Source organism: Nannobrachium achirus (assembly GCF_963921795.1).
Source record: "Nannobrachium achirus genome assembly, chromosome: 21".
NCBI lineage: Eukaryota > Metazoa > Chordata > Actinopteri > Myctophiformes > Myctophidae > Nannobrachium > Nannobrachium achirus.
Genome location: NC_137828.1, coordinates 30696477 through 30719803, shown reverse-complemented (window position 1 = coordinate 30719803; position 23327 = coordinate 30696477). Strand labels below are relative to the sequence as shown.

Here is a 23327-nt window from a genome sequence, read left to right as displayed (position 1 = left end):
ATCAGTGGTGTAAACAAGCACGTTATATAACTGTACTTAAAAGTACAGTTTTGAGGCATTTGTACTTTACTTGAGGTATTTATGTTTACTTCTACTCCACTTACACTACATCTCAGAGGCAAATATTGTACACTTTTACTAGTACCGTCATGAAACTGTACCTTTTCCTATGCAAACTTCTAATAAAGTCTTCAATCAATCAATCAATCAATCAATCAATCAATCAATCAATCAATCAGTATTAACAACTTCAGCTCATTTGTAGATGTAGTGGAAACAGTAGGCTGCTGAAAAATCCTACAAAAAAAAGTACTCCCCCCAGTCCCACACACAGTTCTTTTTCTTTTTTTTACATTAATTACATGTCACACATTAGCCGTTATTACCTATTTTGTCCCAATGCGATGTCATTTAATAGCCAGGAAGAGAAAGATACTATTCAGAAAACCACTTTAATACTGACAATATTTTATGCCATGCAGGGACCCCACCCCACATTCAAGATTTGTGTTGTTACAATGTTATAACAAATAAAAGAATGAAAGAAAAGTGAGATTGTACATCAGCTATTTTTGCCGAGCGCTCATGCGGATGCTTATTTCTCTCTTTCTTCTATATGTATCTGGCAACACGGTCTCCGCCCCGAGTTCCTTCTAGAAGAAATCGCCGGCAAACCGTGCGGCTTGCTGCTCAACACTCCGACTTCATACCGTTATAAAAGGCCACTGTTTCACCCGTAAGACGCTTTTAAGCGTCCCAACCCTTCACTCATCATGTCCAGCATGGGGACTCTAGCCTTCGATGAGTATGGAAGGCCGTTTATCATCATCAAAGACCAGGACAAGAAGACTCGGCTAACGGGCCTGGAGGCACTGAAGGTACAATGGGCTAATAGCTGCTAGCATGACTGGATGATGCATGCGCAGCACCATGGTTGAAACAACTATACAGCACTGTTGATTATTTGTGTTACCCTGGTCTGTTCAGTCAGTGCCTTTTTGGGGGGTGAAAATGTCTTTCTGGTAGGCTGTAATGTGGGATGATTTTGCAGTCTGGTGAGATTAGCCAGAGGATTAGCCTCTCTGCATGCTAGCATGACAGCCCATGTGCTCCTCTGTCTGTTTCTCAGGGCCTGGGCTGACAATGATGCTGCATGTTTTGAAAAAAGTGTGGACATCATAAATGATGAGTCAAAGTGTGTGGTCATTGCAACTAGTTGAATATATTCATGCTTTTGTTTTAAACATGCATGTTCAAGTGGCCGTACCACTGCCATTTATAAACGTACCTTATTAACTGAGAACCAATGTCAATACTATCAATCTATCACTAACAATCTGTCAATTGTACAATAATCATTTATACAAGCTATTCAAAAGAGACAGAATCGTGTTTTTGTTTTTACAAATTAAAACATTTTCCCCCAACAATTTCGGGGACCCCCTGCAGTATCCCTGCGGACCCCTTGTTGAAGACCTCTGTTATAGTGAATGAAATGTGGCCATAAGTGTAGTAGTAGTGATGAAAGTGATGGAGTGTGGACATTATTACAGTGAATGAAATGTGGCCATAAGTGTAGTAGTAGGGATGAATGAGATGGCGTGCGGACATTGTTAAGTGACACTCCCATTATTCATGTCATTCCCTTGAGTTCTGCTGTTTCAACTAATGTTATCTATATTAAGAAAATAAATGGTTGTTTTTAAAATCTTACTTGACACTTTTATGTTGGTGGTTTGCAGTCTCACATCATGGCAGCCAAAGCAGTTGCTTCAACGCTCAAAACATCGCTGGGACCAAACGGTGAGTACAAACAACCTATGGCAAGAGACCATTTAAGATGAACTAAATTAGGCCTACTAAACCTCTCCACTTGGATTACATTTGTTGTCCTTGATTCCCAGTATGATTTTGAATGTATTTTAACAGTTTTCCCTTGTTTTCTCTGACCAGGCCTTGACAAGATGATGGTTGACAGGGATGGAGAAGTGACCGTCACAAACGATGGCGCCACCATTCTCAGCATGATGGATGTGGACCACCAGATAGCCAAGCTCATGGTGGAGCTCTCCAAGTCCCAGGATGATGAAATTGGTGATGGAACCACAGGGGTAGTTGGTAAGCACGAAGAAGATAGATATCTGGGCAGTTGTCCTTGAAGTACCACGCCACGGTTTAGTTAGAAGGGGCTCTCTACATAGAAAAGGCAGGAATCTTTTAATTGTTTACACTTTAATAATAAATGGTACATTTATATAACGCCTTTATCCAAGGTGCTTTACATAGATTGTGCATTACATTCACCCATTTACACACACTTGGACCCATCGATGAGAGGAAACCATGCACGGCACCAACCTGCCCATCAGGAGCAATTAGGGGTTCAGTGTCTTGCGGTGCTTGGCGATTAATCGAAAATGGATCACGAGCTAAATTCAGACACCTCTGCGATCTCATTTCTAATTGGATCACATTACGGCTATTCTATGACGTCATGCTGAATTAATGTATTTATTTTGCTTCTGAATAATACCTTACTTACATAATACCTAGTACCACCTTTGGCCTGAACTGCGCCCCCCCCCCCCCCCCCCCCCCCCAAAAAAAAAATCTTTTTGAAAAAAAATATTTTTTTTGAAAAAAAAAATCTTTTGAAAAAAATCTTTTTTTTGAAAAACATTTTTTTGAAAAAAAAATAAAACAAATCTTCAAAAACGGCCGATGATGACGTCACAATCGGCAGCAAATCTGGACAGCCTGTTTTAAGAACCTGTGCAGTGTTTCCCCTAGCCAGAAGCTGAAGGAGTGGGGGAGAATTGCGGAGAGCGGGGGGGGGGGGGTGAACGGGGCCATTTGCTTCTGCGCTACAGACCCATAAGGGTCTATTTGGTTCATAACTATTTATCTTTTGGCTGGGGACCCCCTGGAACTCCCTCAAGGACCCCTCGGGGTCCCCGGACCCCACTTTGAGAACCAATCCTACTCACCAGTGGTGGAAAAAGTACAGTATCAACATTCTAATGTAGAATACTGTGTTACAACTTACAAGTAGATGTCTGGAATAAAATATGTAGTGGAATAAGTAAAGGTACAAAAGTATTGGTGTCAAAATAAACGTAAGTACTAAAAGTTCTCAGTAATCATAATAACAGTTTCCAAATGTATAATTTTTTTTAAATCCTATAAAAATAGCAGATTGTGAGCTTGTAGATCGGCTATTTGCATATAGCCATCATGTCATAAATGTAGTGGAGTAGAAGTACTTAAGTACAGTACTTGTAAAGTAAATGTAGACTACTAGTTACTTTACACCACTGCTACACACTCTGTGTGTGCATGTAGCAAAGTTTATTTTCTAGTCAAAAATGTTTGTTGCCTAATGACAGTGGTGTTGATGCATCCCTCGTTTCTATTCCACATCTAACCAGTGAGTGAATGACAACCGTGTTAGCACTTAGCTCTCATTAGCATGAGACAAGTAAGCCTACTATTGCCCAACAGACAGTGGTAAACTACATGATTCAAACCCGTGGGGCACTGCTTTTATCCACAGCCCAAATCTTCTAATTGTACACACCAGTTGCAAATATGCTAACGAGGGGCAAAGACGTAGTCAGCTCGGAATCAGAGGTGCTCAGCGCGACGAGGCAGCTGCCTGACTGACTGGATGAATGAGAGGGGAGGGGGAGAAACTAGACATATACATCTCCTTCCAACCGTATGTAAGCGAGAGAAGTTAGAACGCTATGCTTCACATGAGCGCTACATTGTTGTAGGGGGAAAAAATCAAAAAGAAAAAAAAGTGAAAATCATACAGTGGCGGCCGGATTTGAAGCAGCGGCGGCCCACCGCTGCTTAATGCATGTAGGGGAAACACTGCCGTGGGATACTTTTAACCTTTGCCTTCTCAAAACCAGAGAAAGACACAACGGTCAGAATTGGGACTTTGTGAGGATAGAAGGTGCTAGTGCAGGGTTTCCTGCAGCACTTTACAGGCCAGGCGCCCCGCCCGGCCTGAAAACCCCCCCGCCCCCCCAAGGGTATTAAAAAAAAATAAAAAAAAATTTTTTTTTTTTTTTCAAAAGAAAATTTTTTTCTCAAAAAAACTTTTTGGACCTCCAACAATGTACTAGGCATGATCGCGATCGCGAAATTGCATGTTTAACCCCCATACCAACATGGCAGCCATGTTTGTTTACATTTGAAGAAAACATAAGGGCTGGTATCTCCTGAATGCAGGAAATACTCAAGTAAAGTGCAAATACCTGAAAATCTCCTTTGTACAGTATAAGTACAGTACTTAAGTACATCTACTTTACACCAATGTTTCTTTTTTTTTACTGTGCTGTAGACTTCTATTTATATGGCACGAGTGCTGGTTGATTAACCCGGGGGAAAAAAACAAGTTACACTGTCCTGTGAAAAACGTAGTTATTCAATGTTGAATAAATGTGAATGATAGCATGTAGGGCCTAGTTGTGTTTTCCGTCATCATGGGCACATTCATGTGTTTTTTATAGGGCAAAAATAAGAATTAATATAAAAAATTAAGTGAATTAATTACTCGAATTAATTAATTAATTATCAAAAAAATTCGGCGCACGCGCTTCGCGCGTGCGCCATGAGATCCCCCCCTGGTCAAGACTTTTTCCTGCAGGAAACCCTGTAGTGGGACCCCAAAAAAAGGTTTTAAAAAAGGAAAAGTGAAATGGTGTATCACCTTTAATCAATGTAAGGAAAAAATACTGCTTTAGTGTTCTGTCTCCTCATGCCGCTGAACTGTTGCTATGGTAACCCCGGACACTGCACTGGCTGCACGTTGGTGCAGGAGGCGAGCAGGAAGGATTAGCATTGATTAGCAAACAGTGGCGAGCAAGAGACCGAGAGTATACCGATTTCTTGTTTACCAACATTGAGATTAAGGATAGCCATTTGGAGAAACTTTATTAACGGGTTACCATTAGGCCTTATCGGTTAATAACCGGATAATAAAGTGCCCTTTTTACACATTAAAAACAACAATATAACGAGGAAGAAGAATACAACAAATGTTTTTTTTTTTAAGAAATGTGTTTTTGCTGTGAAACGGTGGGAATTACATAATTGAGCCTTTGTCAGCCTTCTGATTGGTCCCTGACAGGTCAACCAGAAAAATCATTCTCTTTTGCTACCAGGGGCGGACTTATGCAGTGGGAGGACAAAGTCTACATTATTCCATTAATATTGATTTGCTTTGTCATGATAAATAGGAACATTTTGGAACAAAATGGAGTGAATACTCAGTGAATATTTGTTGAAATGATAAAAAAATTGATTGAATTGAATATGATTGCTATGTGGATTGCATAGACGTCTCCTGCTAGACACTGCATTGTGCGGTGATGTGCGGTACGGCGCGGCGTGATAATATCGATTTCGATAAGTATAATGGATAAGCTTAAACAAACTAGTTCACATGAACGATATCGATGTAACTAAGATATTCCATTGGGTACATATATTTTAAGTGGGCAGAATTACAATTAAAATACATTTTATGTTGAGAGCGAGGCTATAGTTCCACTATTTCCTGGTCAGTGTGAGGTACCCAAGATGCACTGCGCTCTCTCTCTCTCTCTTTGCCCTCTGCCTGTTTCAGAGGATTAAATGAATTAAAACATGTATTTTCGGTGGAAAACCCCTGTTTTGCAATGTAACTACTGTACTTTTTTGTTCCTTTTTTATCACGTAGATGTTTTTATCTTGGTACTTTAAAAAGCAATAATGAGATAATAATTTTTCCCCATTCACTTCCATTATAAAAACTAGAAATTCGCGGCCGCTGCGCGGCCGCTCATATCTAGAAATCGCGCCCTAACGGGCGCTCATGTTAAAAAGAAAAAAAAAAAAGTTGATGGTCAGCAAGGAACATGCGTTGTTGATTTTTGTATTATGTTTTTTAGACAATTGAACAACTACTGAACGTGGAGTTGCAGATGTACATACAGACAGACATACAAACACACCACCCCATTCTGATTAGGTTGTGAGGATAGTCTTCCCTGGCTTTTTTGTCCCACCTAGTAACAGAGCGACATGGGGTGGGACTTGACAGAGTGAATTGCATGTCTGTAATCTAACACGGCTGCCGCTGCTGTGTAAATAAGATGGCTAATTTAACGTTCCACTCCTCATCAACACGTAACACTAGCAAGTTGTTTTTTCTCTTTAAAATGGGATTCAATTCGACGGAGGACAGGGTCTGTTTTGAAAAATCCAATTCAGAGCATTTTTCGCTGTTTATGAACAAGGTCGTCTCTGTCAACATATCACGTATAGTTGCACCGGTGATGTTACACAGAAATTGGTGACCGGGGCTTTTGGTGTGACACGCGGGTTGACTTGCCCCTTCAAAATAAAGTTTTATTTCTTTTTTTACGGTCCACATTTCTTAACGGTTAAACGGTTAACTGTTACTGGATACTCACACTGTCTATGGCTCTAATTGAGACTGCACTCGCAGGTGCCTGTTTCATGTAATCAATTCCATCAGATCCCCAAACCAGCGCTGGTTTCAGTTCATTGAGTGAGACGCTAATAGCGAGAGGTTTATATACTGTACACTTCACACCACAGCGGTATTGCGCGCCGAGAACAGCTGTCATACAAGCGCACATCGTATTGCAGATGTGACCGCTGTGGGCTTGGAGTTCTGCATTTATGTTTAAGACAAGCAAAGGATTTTCAGCAAAAGAACCACAAGTGCAGTAGTGGGTGCGAGCTGGCTAGGGTTTATTTTTGAATTATTCTTAAGCTGTAGCTGTTTTGTTCTTATCTTCAGCACTGACTGCAGTGATGTATTTTGAGTAAAAGGGAGGAATTGTAACTTGCATGTGCATTCCTCCCTGTAAAAAAAAACAGCTTGGTGTTGTATAGTAGTTGGTTGTCCAATGTGGACAGGTGCCATATATTTATATTTTGTTATTAGGCCTATAAAGCTGCAACTTTACATTCTATTTTTTTTAGGCAGCAGCAAGATATTTATTTTTGTTACTTTATCTTTTGTTACTAGAGAGACTTGAGATTAAGTCAATCACTGTGTTTAAAGCCATGGTAGTTGGCTCTTGGTGCCACATTTTTAGAATTGTGTGAGAATCGTGATCTCAATTCTTGTGGAGGAAAATCGAGATCCACATTTGAGCAAGGCTCGCCCAGCACTAGCGTCTTGCTCAAGGACACTTCGACACTTAGGAGGAGCTAATTATTTTGCGTGTTGATGTTTTTGTGAACAATGCATCTGGAACACCTTGAAAGGTGACTTTCATGTATTTAACTCTGTTTCACTGTGCAGCAGCAACATTTTTCTTTTTTCCCCTCTTTTTAATTTCCTCTTCTTCCTCCATCAGTTCTGGCTGGAGCTCTTCTGGAGGAGGCGGAACAGTTGCTGGACCGTGGCATCCACCCCATTCGTATCTCTGACGGCTTCGACCAGGCTGCACGTGTTGCCATCGCGGAGCTGGACAGGATTGGCGAGACCTTCCCCTTTGACCCCAACAACAGAGAGCCTCTCATCCAGACGGCCATGACAACTCTGGGATCCAAAGTGTGAGTATCCTGAAACTACTTCTGTTTTCAGTTATTTGATGCAAAAGTGAACAGGATCAATTTTAGTTTTAAAGATTTGTTTTTTTGAGGCTTTTATGCCTTTATTAGATAGGACAGTAGAAATGTGGAGAGAGATGGGGAGTGACATGTGGCAAAGGCTGTCCGGATTGGGAATCGAACCGGCACCGCCGTCAGGCATCAATGCCTATGTGGTATGCGCCTGGACCAGTAGGTCAGCGGGCGCCCCCTCAATTCTAGTTTTAATGGTCAAATTGAGAACCGTGACAGATGTTTTCAGTAGTATTGCATTAATTTAGGGTCTGATTAAAAAAGTCAAGTTATTGTATTATGCAGTCATAAATCTGCCACGTGGCTGCTCTCTTGGGAAGTTGGTTGCCATTAGGCCCAAAGACGTAACTCATGTATACAGCCAGAGATGCCTGTCTCGCTCCTCTCCAGCCATTTTGCCGTTGAGACGGTTGATGTTTTATCGGAATATCACCTTGTGCCTTTCAGTATCAACCGCTGCCACAGACAAATGGCTGAGATTGCAGTGAACGCCATCCTCACTGTGGCTGACATGGGTAGGAAGGATGTGGACTTTGAGCTGATCAAGATGGAGGGCAAGGTGGGAGGAAAGCTGGAGGACACGCAGCTCATCAGGGGAGTCATTGTGGACAAAGATTTCAGCCACCCACAGATGCCCAAGGTACACACAAGCCAAGAGCAAGTTCATTCTTTATAGTCAAATTTCCGTACCATCGTGTCTTCTCTAATAAGACACAATTAAATGTCTGACAATACCTAAATGGACATTTATCTGACTGACTTCTAAGAAAACTAAGGAAATAATTAGAATGTTTCAAAAGACTCGAAGACCTGCAGAGGTTTGTTTTTTGCTTCCCTTTTTACTGCCGCCGTTAAAAGCAATGTCTTTGTTCATGGACAGGTTTTGAGAGACTGCAAGATTGCAATCCTTACCTGCCCGTTTGAGCCCCCTAAACCCAAGACCAAGCACAAGTTGGATGTGACCTCTGTGGAGGACTACAAACTTCTGCAGAAGTATGAGAAGGACAAGTTCCTGGAGATGATCAAGCAGGTTAGTGTGTCCGTGTCAAATCAGCAATCAGACGGGTCTCCAGTAGAGTAATGGTAATAATGCCTTATTATATCCAAACACGTACTGTTCGTATTCCAGAAACTACTACACAGTAAAATCCACAAGTGTTAATTTAACTCGCTGTGACAGTTAGATTGACTTAAGATTTTACTGTGTACTATCACTTACTATTCAAACTGAAATCAGAATCTATTGCAGTACAAATGTTGAATGAGTGCTTCAAGGACTTGTTTTACTATCAATCGTGATTATGATGAGTACTACACAACAATGTGTAATATAGAGGCTATGCGTGTGACATCATCATACCCGGAAGTTATGCGGGAACGCCTGAGTGGCAAAAAAAATGCATTCTGGCCTTGACAGCTCATACATCCAAACGGACAAGTCCTATCTGATTGTATTAAATGACGTTAGACATGTTATGAGCTACATTCTATTCTGTCAATAAAGTCTGAAGGTTATTTTTCTAAGCGTTTTCAATAACGCAACGTCCTGCTGCCGTCTGCATTACGTGCAATTTCGAAACGGGTGGACCCCCGAGTGATTTTCAGTGAGCGCTTCCACACTCCAACAACTATGCTGCTCAATGTTTTGCCACTCGGTCTAGCTGAGGGGAGCGTGTCTTGGTGAAAACGTGACGCATGTGCATACTCTTCTATTGCTTAATGCAGGTGAAAGACCAAGGAGCCAACCTGGCCATATGTCAGTGGGGCTTTGATGATGAGGCCAACCACCTTCTGCTTCAGAATGAGCTGCCTGCCATACGCTGGGTCGGCGGGCCTGAGATCGAGGTGAGGCAGAAAAAGACTCAAATCATCGTTTCGTATACACTTAAAAATGTACTCAGGAACACGTTAAAGCCTGTTTGAGTTTAGCGCACAGTACCAAGCCAATTCTGCACAATGCAAAAGATTGTTTATTTAAATTGGCTACTTGTCCCAAATATACCCAGGTAATCACTTGAATTGGGTCCTTTGCAAGTGACAGGTTGCTAACTATCCGTTGATGCATGACTTAACATAAGTATTGAAAAATGACCACAATGTCAAGAAATCAACGAGCCTTTAGCAGTAAATCCTTGAATTGGATTCCCCCCAAAACATGCTTCCTTAGTATTTGATAATGGTGCAAGGTAAAATATTGAGTGTTAAAGTGTTAAATTAACACATAGCAACGTAACTTACTTTTTGGCAAATACATAATGTATAAATTTTGATTCGTTTTCATTGAGAGCTGGCTATTTTCCCAGACTGATTCAACATTCAACACTCTTTTTATTTATTTTTTTAGCTTTTTTTCTTTTTTTATTTCTTATATTGAGTGGTCAAAGCTGCCAATGGCTTTGATAATCCTGAAGGCTTTGCAGCAACTTGCCTGCTTGACGTTTCCCCATGCTTAAAGAAGTATCTATCAAATAAAATAAAAAAAACTTGCTGTCTATGTCCAAATATATAAAGATGTGTAAAATAAATATGCGTTTCCTCCACAGTTGATTGCCATTGCTACTGGTGGCCGCATTGTCCCACGGTTCTCCGAGCTGACCCCTGAAAAGCTCGGCACAGCTGGTCTAGTGAAGGAGATCTGCTTTGGCACCACCAAGGATCGCATGCTGGTCATCGAGGAGTGCAAAAACTCCAGAGCTGTGACCATCTTTATCCGCGGGGGCAACAAGATGGTGAGTGCAAGATGTAAAGTGAAATTTCACTTTTCCATCTGGAAAACAAACATCTGTGTGTGTGTGTGTGTGTGTGTGTGTGTGTGTGTGTGTGTGTGTGTGTGTGTGTGTGTGTGTGTGTGTGTGTGTGTGTGTGTGTGTGTGTGTGTGTGTGTGTGTGTGTGTGTGTGTGTGTGTGTGTGTGTGTGTGTGTGTGTGTGTGTGTGTGTGTGTATTTCGGACCCCAGGAATTAAGAGATTTCGGACCCCAGGAAACGTGCCATTGCCATCAGCTAATGGGGATACTTTTTATTAAATAAATAAATGTGTGCTAACAGATCAAAATGGAAAAAGACAAGAAAAGTCAACATTTACTGAACCATTAAGAGGAAGGTGATTTCATACCATGAATTACATTTCTGACTAGTAGGCCACTCACTGCCTCATTCGCTTGTTGTCTCCCTTGTAGTTCCTCGTCACTTTGCCAAATATCCCTTGTTCCCTAATGTAGTTCTAGTCAATTCTACAGAGGCCATTCTGTCCTGTTACAACAGAAGCTCTAATGATACTGCTCGGAAAGGTCTGTTAATTTAATTCTCCCTAGGGATCAAATTAATTTATATTTTTTCCGAAAGCAAACTGCCACTTCCCTGTCAATAGTGGCGTTTCCATAAACTTAATCGAATTAGGGAAGCGAATTATCATAAATACGCATTAAGACAAAGCGAATTTAGCATGTTTCCATTTGCGGGTGTCATTCGAATTAGCGACGTCGCAAGAGTTGATCGGGCTGATTTTTTTCAGACCGAACCTGAGCACTGCACCGTCTGCACGTCTGACTGCTGTCACTCGGTCGCTGTCTAGTAGTGGGAAGAAGGGATTATCAGTCGTCATCATCATGGCCCCAAATAACTTTTAAATATATTACAATTGGCGACGAGTCTCTTACGAAATTGGCAAGAGTTCCTCTCAATACATAAAGCTACCGATTCACCGGGAAAACCGCAGTCACGTCGCTGCACAGTGGAAGTTTCAGCGTCCTCTGGAAGGTCAGGTGGCCGATCTGCAAGCTCACAACGCGGCGCGGAGACGTGGATGCGAGCTGCAGCTGCTGTGCCTGTGAGCTTGTAGATTGGGCACTTCAGGCACGCAACACCGTGGGATGAGGAAGGGTTCGCTCGCCACCGATGGCTTGAGGTGAAAACGGGAGGAATTTACACATGGTCCGTGACTCCGTGTCACTCCGTGTGTAACAAACAACAGGTTTGTTTTGTGGGCTAACGCTATACCATGGACAAAGTGGCAGGGGAAATGCCACTAGAACGTCATACTTTATTCGAATGTATTGTCTGACCCGTTTCCATTCACTTTTGCGCATTTAGTTTATTCGATTAAGCCTCAAAATCCTCCTCCTCCAAGCGGATAATCTTTTTTGCGGATAATGAAAGTTTATTCGCATTTTGAAGTGTTTCCATAAAAACATTTTGCGACTAAGCTGTTAATGCGCAAAAAGTGGCTTTATGGAAACGCCACTATTGTTATTACCGTCCAGTAGGCAGTAATTAAAAGTAATTGAATGTTCCTACAATTTAGCGCTTTTAAAAAGCAGAAGTGAAATGGCCATCAGTAACTTGGAGGTGCGGTTAAAGGTTTATCCTGTGCGGATCATGCACATCATTTATACAAAATGATGACTTCCACAACTCCTTTCGTCATTTGACACATTTTGGCAGTGATTCTGATTCTTTGAAATAGACGGAATTTTCATCTACAGAAACCATTTACAAGTTCTTAACCCATTTAGGCCTGAACACAATATGACGCAATATTTTATGCTTTAAATATAAAAAAAATAGCAGATATACAAGCTCACAGCGCGGCACCGAGTGCCGCGCTGCAAGCTTGTAGATCTGCTATTTTTGAAAAAACGTGAAAATTTGAATTTTGACCCGATTCTATAAGTGTCTTTTGAATCCTTCTAAGATTTTTTAAAAAACCCAATGTTTCTATGTCAGCAATCTGGCCAGCCATCGTCAAATAAAATGTCCTTTTCACTTCACTGGAGCTCAGTTAGTCTGTTCTCGAGAGACTATTATGTCAGTGGTTCTCATACTTTTTCATGTGAAAGACCCCCAAAATGATATCTATTTGGCCAAGGACCCCCATCTCAAAATATTTAGTTCCAGGGACCCCCCAGAAGCAAAATTTGAGTTACAAACGTTCGCTTTGAAAACACATAATGTTCAAAGATTTGCACACATTTTCACGACTTTTTCAAAAATAGCAGATCTACAAGCTCGCAGCGCGGCACTCGGTGCCGCGCTGTGAGCTTGTATATCTGCTATTTTTCACTGGTTAACAAGCATTCAATAGGTCTAGGCCTAAATGGGTTAACTGGGGACCCCCTCCCACCCTGAGGAGCACCAAGAGTTAAGACATTACATTTTGTATAACATGGTTCTATTGTGAAAATAGCAGATCTACATGTAGATCGACTATTTTCACAATGTCTGCCTCTAATATTTGACAATTTGACCAATGTTTAATTTGTGATTTCAGAGGTATTAAAAGGTCCTTAAATTGTCACTTTAGAAATGAGCAATACACTTAAACTTTATGTTGGCTTGTTTACTGTTGAGTGAGAAAACAATGTTGCATCAAGTTAATCATCTGGGGACCACCCCAAAATAATTTGGGGACCACCCCCTAGGGGTTCTCAACCCACAGGTTGAACCACTGATTTAGATGATGACTATGATGATGATTGATTGACAATGATTTATTGAGCGGTGGCAAACCGCTTCTAAGAGTGGCTATGCGTGTCTGTAGCCTTTTTCCTCAGCGTTTTGCCATAGTAAAATGTGTGTACGTAGCATCATGTTTATCTAGTGATGTCATATGTTGTATGTCTGTAGCCTTTTTCCTCAGCGTTTTGCCATAGCAAAACGTGTGTGTGTGTGTGTGTGTATCATACCCTGTACATCCTAGACTCAAATCCTAGTCTGAAGACGTTATGCAAGCACGACCACCGCTCACTTCACATTGGGTGTGATTTTTTTTCTTTATTGCTAGATCATTGAAGAGGCCAAGCGTGCCCTCCATGATGCTCTGTGTGTGATCCGCAATCTGGTCAGAGACAACCGTGTTGTCTACGGCGGCGGAGCCTCTGAGATTGCATGTGCCCTGGCTGTCAACAAGGCAGCTGATAAAGTAAGCAACTCAGGATGAGAAACATTGTACTCTTTATGACTAATACATTGGAAATGTCATGTTTTATGGTATCTGGAATAATGATGTTCAGCTATTACAAGTGTATATGGAAAACTTGAGATTGAATAAGGAAAAACACCAAGCATAGAGGTTTGAAAACCTTTTTTTTTTTTTTTACTGTGAATAAAAAGTGAATATAAGGATTTTCCAGGGAAATGCTGTATGTATTTTCTCTTTTTGTGTTTTATTTGTTATTTATTTATTCAATGATTTTATTTAGATTTTTATGTAACATGAGTTTGCTACCTTTACATTTTGGGTAATATTGTCCAAAAATGTTGCACTGAAAATGTTTTAAACTTCAACAGAGAATAACCCCAGGTTTATACTTGGATGAAATGACCACAGACTATAGATGCACACACATTATGCCCATGGATACCTGACACGAGCTCTTCTCTCTTCTAGTGCCCGTCATTGGAGCAATATGCCATGAGGGCGTTTGCAGATGCCTTGGAGGTAATCCCAATGGCACTGGCTGAGAACAGTGGGCTGAACCCCATCCAGACTATGACGGAGGTCAGAGCCAAACAGGTCACAGAGAACAACGCCTTCCTGGGTATTGACTGCCTCCGCCTCAACACCAATGGTATGCAACAGGATTTAAGATTGACAATTTAGGCATTTAGCAGAGGGAGATGGGCCTGAGTGAATGAGGCTAAGGATGTGTTCATGGTGGGAACGAATGGGAGACGATGAGGAAAAGAGCTTCATTGGGTTAGAGCGGGGGTCGGCAACCCAAAATGTTGAAAGAGCCATATTGGACCAAAAAAACCCAAAGAAAATCTGTCTGGAGCCGCAAAAAAATATAAAAGCCTTATATATTGTTGTTGTCGGTTGGAAACCTTGTATGTCCAAAACTTTGTTTTGTATTTATCATTTAAAAAATGAACTAAACAGCCGATCTACAAGCACACAACGCCTCGCACCGCGAGGCGTTGTGTGCTTGTAGATCTGCTGTTTTCACTACTTTTGTGCGTCAGTCTTGTATGATGATGCTTTACTTTGCGGGGAAAAAAAACATACAAATTTGAAACTTGGAGATAACAAGGTTTCTGCCCGACAGTGACGATAAAAAAATCGTTAAAACAAAAAATAAATTTCCCCCCCCCATCTTTTTTCATTTTCATACATTTTTGAGAAAGCTCCAGGGAGCCACTAGGGTGGCGCTAAAGAGCCGCATGCGGCTCTAGAGCCACGGGTTGCTGACCCCTGGGTTAGATGCTGAGGACTGAATCTTGTTAGTGTCATATTGATTGACAGACATCTTAACTTAACAATAAAGTGTATATATGACCCTAAGCAAAAGGATAGAACACAAAAAAGCTGACGGCTTGTTTCCATTTCAGTATGATATGTGTATGAAGACATGACGTGCCGATGAGTGTGTAAAGTGCAGTGCGAGTGTGTCCAAAGGCACGCATGATGAAGTCTTGAGTGGATGCCACTAGTTTGGTCATCAATAATCGATTCTTCGATGCATCGCGATTTGGCCGTGCACGATTCTGAATCGATGCAGCAACGTGACCTAATTGATTATTATAGCCATTTTATACAGGGGTTGACACTGGCTGCCCGTAGCAGCCGGTAAATACAACTTGTTGGCAGGTGGAGTTTGCTTTTTGCTTGTCCGACCGGGCAAGTGCACGTTTTGAGTGGGGACACAAACATCTTAAGATGGTTAATGGTATAGACACGACACAAGTGAACGTGGCCAACGCGCTCTGTCTGTTTTCTGTCTCCTTCCCTCCTCTCACTCTCTCACACACAGACACACACACACACACAGTCAACGTGCAGTGGCTCTTATGAGCTACAGAGAAACTACAATCTCACAAAGTGTACTACGGGCGGGAGTATGTATGAGATGGGCATGGCTGCAATTGAATCATGAGGGCAGGGCCAATGCACACCTCTACCTGCCATGCAAAGAGGAGGAATGGGGTACGTTGTGAATAAAGTAGTAAGAGGTCGTGGATAGTGAGAAGGAGGAGAGAGGAGTGAGTGAGCCCCATCTTGTGCCGCTTCCTTTCAGCTGCTCTGAGATGTGTTCACTCAGCTCTGACGGTTTCAGATAACCATGGAGCTGGTGGACACGGGTGTGCTGGCTGTGATACCGATGAAAAGGAGGAGAGGATGTTGAGGGAGGGGAGAGTGGGGAGTAGAAGTAGAAGTAGCCAATGTGATTATTTTAAAGCTGGAATATTCAGATATTCATTGAGCAAGGCTGCTATTACATACATATGTATGTATTGTTTTTAATCACTGCAGAGCCGCACCGGCCCACACGTGTGCTGACATTGTTAAAAATGTAGTTGATATTTGGTTTGCTTCTAAGATCCACTTCCAAATGTTTTGATTTAAACAATCAACCCCCAAAAGTGTATTTTTCCACAGGCCCCCCATCTGAAATTATAAGTTGTGCCAGGGACCCCCTGTACAAGATGTGTTGTTAAAATGTTTCAAAACTATTCTATTCTACATTATGCACCTTTTACCCCCTCAAGAGTCAAGACTGCTCTTGCCAAATCAAATTTTGCTCATTTTCCAACATCAAACTCCATTGTCAGTCATACTGTTGGTTGATCAATGTAATTCATCATTGCGATGAACACGGGCATTGTACATTTTCCAGGAATAACTTTACAAAGTGATGAATAAAGCTTTCAGGATGTAAATATGGTAAATAATGCACATGCTATTGGCCATGTTCGTTACAATGATTATTATGCTGACCAACAGTGCAGCTCTCGTGACTTGTTTAAAAATATTTGTTACATGCAGAGATTTTTAACTATGACCCAGCTTTCATGCTTTTCATAGGTTTCACCTTTACTTCACCAGGCATTTCAGGCTTTCATGGCTGGAGGTGGTTCTCATGTCCTTAAACGTAACATGAGTTCTGATCTACTTTTGAAGGGACGTATACTCAAGTGTCCTGACATTGTGCTGGGTCAATGAACTAATATTGTTGTGTTTTTACTCAAATCTACAGACATGAAGCAGCAACATGTAATTGAGACTCTGATCGGCAAGAAGCAGCAGATCTCACTGGCCACTCAGGTGGTGAAGATGATCTTGAAAATAGATGACATCAGAAGCCCCGGAGAGTCTGAAGACTAAGTAATGTGCACATGTGTGGGCTCGGCCCTGTTCTAACCCAAGCATTGTCGCGTTCTACATACTGTTATTTATCCTTTGTTACAAAATCCCTCCCTTTTCAAGGTGTTGCAGCACTGAAGTCAATAAAATGTTCTGTTCGAGTTGGTTTATTTGGTCATTTATTTGCATGACATGATGAGGCATAAACTTTGATAATGAAAAAACATGTGTATAGACATTTAGATTCAGTGGGTGCCCTGCATAAATGACACTAGTTACAAAAAGCCTTGATTAATATTCAAGTTTATATACAATTTACGTAGTTTCAATGCCAAGTAATTTGCCATGATTTAATTTAATTTCACTTCATTCTTGCTAAAACTACTAATTGCTCTGTACAACCGCAAGGAATGCAGGTATCATATGAAAAGGAATGTTGGTGGTAATTTGAATTATCTTGACAATATCCAGATAATATTTCAGATAACATTCCGAAATGGGGAGATCTAGTCACACTATGAAACTAAAGTCTGAATAGATAACATGCAATGTTAACCTGAACAATTAATCTGGGCTTTCCACTAGGGATGGGTATCGTTAAGATTTTAGCGATTCCGATTGCGGTTCTGCTTATCGATTAGATTCCTTATCTATTCTCTTATCGATTCTCAGCCCCCTCGCCATGCTGGGGGCTTGTCAGAAATAGTGGCCAATAGTCTTTTTTTTACCTCCTCCTCCACTCCTTTTCTTCTTTTTCTAGAGAGGTTTTGGGTTATTTTTATTACTGTTTTGGGTGCTTATTTCCCACACAACGGTGTAACAAGTAACTGTGTATTAGTTATTTTAGCACACAGTGCAACACACAGCACGCATGCACACACAGTCACTCACTCACACACATCGGGTATTATTTTTGTAATGATTTTCTACAGTTTTTTATTCCCCATATACAACAGTGTTAGTTTGCACTGTTGTGCAAACTAACACAGACAGTTTCTAGTTCTCAAATAAATAGACTTTGTTGTGCCATCAAAGCGGGATTTATTTGAAAACAAAATTTAAATTCAACTCCCCTTCCAACCGGAGGTGGCAAGGTGGCCATGTGATAATCAAACACCTTGTTTCAACATGGTGTATTCCCCAAAGTCACATTATTGTTTTAATATAGCTCTGTGTGTATCTTAAAAAAAAAAAAAAAAAGTATTGGACATGTAGCGCGTTTTGTAGTAAGAACGTGGGAGGCGGCGGCAGGCGGGCTTGCAAAACAAACTTTTTTGGGCACTCTAGCTCGGACACAGAACGGCGGGAGACTTGTCCGTTCATGCAGTGAGCTTGAGTAACAACTTAACTAGGAAAGCTGATGCCTCATTATCAAAACATGAACATTCTCGTGAAATATACAGCCAGACTTTAGAACATGTTGGCTGCGTCTAAACAAGGCAGCGCGTCGCGTGTGTGATGTCATCGCGCATATGCAGGAATCGATAGCAGAATCGTTAAGGACGTTGGCTAACGATTCCATGGAACCGAACCACGGGCAACCTCGATACCCATCCCTACTTTCCACTGAAGCTCTACATGTATTTAATCAGCCAGTTAAGCATGTCTTTCCTAGCCTCTTGGATGGTGGGCTTGTCTGTGGCATTGATGTCCTCTCTCTTACGATGGACAAACCCATGACCCTGACCGGGGTAAATCTTCACTTGGTAGTCCACGGTGCATTTCTCCTTTAGTTTCACCTCAAGGACACTTACCTGAGGAGACCACATTATAACTAGAGCATGAGAGACATTATATGAATGACACCAGGTCTATAGACTCAATATTAAAACCTTCCTACACAAAGCGATATGTTTAAAGAAATGTTTGTTGAGCAATTAATTGAACCATTTCTATGCTTTTCTCTGACACTGAAGAACTGAAACCTTTTTATGTGTCCTGAGACTAAATTAGAATAATTGTATGCAATGTGTTGCCCAGAGGGCGCAGAAGAATCGGACCAAATGTCAAGTGGGTTAATTTCTTGGTATTAACGAGAGGAAGCAAAAGAACCTTTGTAAAGCCATATGAAATGGCTAAAATGTCATGGTTCCAGAAATCCCCTGAAATAACATTAAGCAACTCATTTAATTCAACCCAACTTGGTTGTAATGTTACACTGCATAAGTTCGGGTAAAATAAAAGAAAGTGAGCTTTGAAGCTCCTAGACTAAAGTGCCAACATGCATTACATTAGGAATTTAGAAGAAATACAGTAGAGTAGATAGTACAGTGTATTATTATAAACACATATGGTACACATAAACTGGTACAGTGGGATACTAACCTGGTCCAATGGGATAACCTCATCTTTCTCCCCGAAGATGAATAGTGTTGGAATCTTAAGCTCATATTTGTCCTCCCTCTCCCGTATAATACCTGCCCCCACGGGAATGACAAAAACATCTCAGAAAGCTAGCAAGTGTATATATAGTGTCTGAAGATTCTTTTACATTTTTCTAAAATAATTGTAATTCGTATCACTGCATATTAACATATCTTAAGATATACTATCTGTACAATAGGCATTGTAATAAGAGCGTAGTAGCTATTGTAATGATTTACAATCGTTTATTTGATTTAAGTCATGAGTGCAACTGCTGGAATGTAAATTAACAGCATTTCAATTAATCCTATTGGGTACCAATCATATTACCGTATACCGAGACTCCAGCTTTGACCTCTGGATACTGCAGGGCCAGATAGTGTGTTGCAACGCCTCCCCAGCAGAAGCCCACTGCTCCGATGTGTTTCGCCTGACATTGTTCCTTGAGAAATCTCAGCACTGCATCCACCTCTCTAGGCAGGAAACACAGAGGGGCTGAGAGTGGAGGTCTGTTATAACAGCCAAGTTCTCTTCACAGCAACCCGACAAGGGAGTTGGAAGTAGTGAAGCAGGAATGTCCATAGTCACCAATGCTAATTTAATTATTTTCAATGTTGCAAATTCATTATGGTTGTTTGTTCTCATACTGGAAAGAAAATCCTACAACTGGAGCCCAAAGTGCGCAGCTGTTCTCTTTTAGTTTATATGTTATATCTTTTCGCTTAGCACCCGCCCAATTTTGGGTGTGGATGTGCAGAGTCCAGGTTTTTCCCAATTACTCTTAAGCGCAGCGGTGGGGGCACGGGGGGCCGCAAGGGAAAGGAGCGCTTCGGTGATGATGACGGAGGCTCGCCGTCTCAGGCGACCATGAGCCACGTGAGACAGAGCGAGTCGCCGTGTCGAGCGTTGCGACGGTCGCATGAGCCGACCCCCTACCTCCTTGCCCACCACTGGCCCCCACCGTTGATGACAACGTTGGGACCTGGCGTTGGGAAACGCCAGGTCGCGGATGTGCATGTCTCTCCTCCTTTACATTGTTCTCCTACTGACTATTAAAGTCATTTTTTATTCATTAAGAATATGGAGTAGTAAACCGTAAATTAAAGCATATCAGTGAGTGGAACCAGGAGGACCTGAGTGATGGGTGTCAAGGACTTCTATCATTTATGTCCTAAGTGGTGAAACCCCAGGTATAGCTGATATAAAGCATTGAGAGAGGAAAAGAAAAAGTTCAATAACAATAAAAACTGACTATTAAATTAGATAAAGTTACTTGTTGATGTTTGTGGGCTTCTTGTCCTCCAGCCACTCCTGAAATGTGGACCAATCGTGTGCAGGACTCCATGGTTCCTTCCCCACAAAGAAATCCGGACACACAGCACTGATCAATGGAACAATGGAAGAATAAATCAATCAATCTCCGTTACATTACAATATCAGCTTTTGAAAGTCTGCACTGTCCGTCATTGTTGGTGTGATTTATTAAACATTAGATTTTACACACATGTATCCATTAGCAGCCAGCATATCAGCCATATATCTAGTATTGGGCAGCTTCCATCCATATATGTCCTGTATGACAATGAGGGCTCTGTCGGATGCAGTGGACGGCTTTACGACATAAGCCTCGATGTGTTCTATTTGGACTTCTTGGCCGAGGGCCCCATACTCCATCCTGTCACCAATGTCACATGGGCATGGCTTTGCTTCATTTGCCATCTGTAAACACATATACACAGGAATGTAGCTTATAGGTACAGTATGCATATCCAGGCAGTAGTACTGTACTCAAGTACACTTTTGAAGCATTTGTACTTTACTTGAGTATTTCCAATACTTTAACTTTTACTCCACTACATTTCGGATCCAAATATTGTACTTTTACTCCACTTCAATTATTTAAAAACTTTAGTTACTAGTTACTTTGCAGATATAAAGTATAATATTATAGAACATACATTCACCACTTTAGCCCTATTTTAGGCTATTTGAAAAAAGCCGATCTACAAGCTCACAACGCATCGCAACGCGTTGTGAGCTTGTAGATCTACTATTTTCAAATATTTTGTACTGTTACTTTTAGTACTTGAAGTAAATTTTGATGCCGATACTTTTGTACTTTTACTCAAGTACATTTTGAATTCTGGACTTTTGCTCAGAGTAGTGAGGCATAGAGTAAAAGTATAGAAATGTAGATGCCATTTCTCTCTCTCTCTCTCTCTCTCTCTGTGTGTGTGTGTGTGTGTGTGTGCGTGCGTGTGTGTGTGTGTGTGCGCGCGCAGCGTGCGTGAGTGCGCGTGCTCTCTTCAGATTGACACATTTTGAAGTTTGAACAAACTCTGTGACGAATAAATGCCAAGTGTGAATGCATGCATTGGTGTGGAATGGATTATAGGCTACATAGCCTACAGTCAACTGTGCGAATGCATATTATGCTAATGCATTAACTTGTGTGTTTAAATATGAAATATTTGAGTAGTAGCCTAACGTATCCGAAGGAATACGATGGCCCGGCGGGGAGAACACAGCACAACGTTACTTTGTCTTTAACACTACGTTTTGAAAGTAGTATATAAAAAAAGCGTCGTTTGAAGCCAAATTAGTTTATTTGGTTAAAATGGTTGATGTTTGGGTCCCAAAACCGAAATAGTGGAAAATATGAAAATATATAGCCTCCTTCATCTGAATGGAGTGGACTGCATAGCCTAATGGCTTTATACAGAATTACAGATATTGATCAAATCTCAAACTTACCTTATGGTTTTCGAGTGAGGGAAGAGTTACTAAAGACTTTTTAAAGGAAAATGAAAATGACTGCTTTACGGTAGCCTATGCATGCGTTCAGAGGACAGATCATATGAAACGTACGCCCCCTTCACATGAGTGACCACAGCCAATCACATTTCCGAGTCTGTGCCCTTAACCAACATTTTGAGTGAAAATGTTTAACTCTTCTTCTGGGGGTCCCTGGAACAAAATATTTTGCGATGGGGGTCCGTGGCCAAATACATATCATTTTGGGGGTCCTTGACATGACAAAGTTTGAGAACCAAGATAGCAACATACATTTTTTTTTCACAGAAAACTATTAGGATTTAGAAGACTTAATTTTGTAGAATCAGCCTATCAGTGGTTGAGGACCCCCAAAATATGTATTTGGCCACAGACCCCATCTCAAAATATTTTGTTTCACGGATGGACCCTCATCGCAAAATATTTTGTTCCAGAGACCCCCAGAAGCAAAGATTTGAGTTAAAGTGTGTTAGATATGTAATCAAACATCCTCGGCCATCTGAAAAATTCAAACTTTTGAAACAATAAGGGGAGTGGGATAGCCTATATATTAAGTTTTCGTTCTCTTTGAAATAAGTAGTCCTAAAATGGGGATGTGAAGATGGGATGAAATGTTTTTTATTAGATTTGTATTTTCTCTCATTTCACATTTCAGCAGACTAAATAGGCCTATGATGTTCTCACATGGTTTCCATGGCAATGGCGAATTGACCAAGGCCTACTGGGGTAGGCCTATTTTTGGGATGAAAGGTCAAAGTTCAGAGAAATATGTGTTGTGTAGGGGTGATTGTGAAGTGAGATTTCTCCAATTTGGTGCGTAAAATGTTACCATGGTGTTTACCAGTCAGACAGAGAAAATGACCTTCTTCACATAGCCTATGGTTTGGAAAGAAAAAGTGAACTCACTGAAGTGATGAAGATGATGTTAAAAATATCGGCCCTGTTCTAGAAAGCACTTCCCAGAGCACTGTCCAAAACATGTTATTTATCATTTGATACAAAATCCCACCCTCCCAGCACTGAATTCATTAAAATGTTCTGTTGAAGTTCATGGTTTATTTGGATGTTTTTATTTGTATGACAGGTATATACTGTATCACAGGTCTTATAGAACTTTGATCATGATCAAAGTGTGTGATAAACATGTATATGAATTAGAATGTAGTATGCCCATATAAAATGACTATAATGTACCTTCGAATTGTAACCCATACAATCTACACAAAGGTTTAGTCCCAAGTAATTAGTTAGACTAAAATTAATGCTTTGTCCAACAGGCTAAGCAGGTTAAAAGGAAGGAATTGTTGGTGGTAAAGTAAAATACATTTTATAACACCCTGATGTTCCAACATGGATAGAAAATCAATTCTCTAAGATAGAAAATCATCACCACCACCCCAGTAGTAACACTCTAACTGCCCCCTCTAACATTTATTT

General features: G+C 41.0%; 2 protein-coding genes across 2 annotated transcripts; one reads left to right on the top strand and one right to left on the bottom strand.

Annotated features, from left to right (window-relative positions):
* Positions 1-639: 639 nt before the first annotated feature.
* On the top strand, positions 640-16894 carry cct5 (chaperonin containing TCP1, subunit 5 (epsilon)). Its single transcript, XM_080751967.1, has 11 exons — positions 640-878; positions 1743-1803; positions 1954-2118; positions 7386-7584; positions 8101-8293; positions 8534-8683; positions 9379-9498; positions 10197-10382; positions 13434-13571; positions 14040-14220; positions 16627-16894. The coding sequence occupies exons 1-11, from the start codon at positions 774-776 to the stop codon at positions 16752-16754; spliced, it is 1626 nt and encodes a 541-aa protein (XP_080608093.1). The 5' UTR covers positions 640-773; the 3' UTR covers positions 16755-16894.
* Position 16895: 1 nt separating this feature from the next.
* LOC308306913 (carboxymethylenebutenolidase homolog) lies at positions 16896-21953 on the bottom strand. The gene is made up of 6 exons (XM_080751968.1): positions 21852-21953; positions 20602-20816; positions 20371-20478; positions 19428-19570; positions 19059-19150; positions 16896-18487 (listed from the first exon to the last, which is right to left on the bottom strand). The coding sequence occupies exons 2-6, from the start codon at positions 20814-20816 to the stop codon at positions 18308-18310; spliced, it is 738 nt and encodes a 245-aa protein (XP_080608094.1). The 5' UTR covers positions 21852-21953; the 3' UTR covers positions 16896-18307.
* Positions 21954-23327: the final 1374 nt, after the last annotated feature.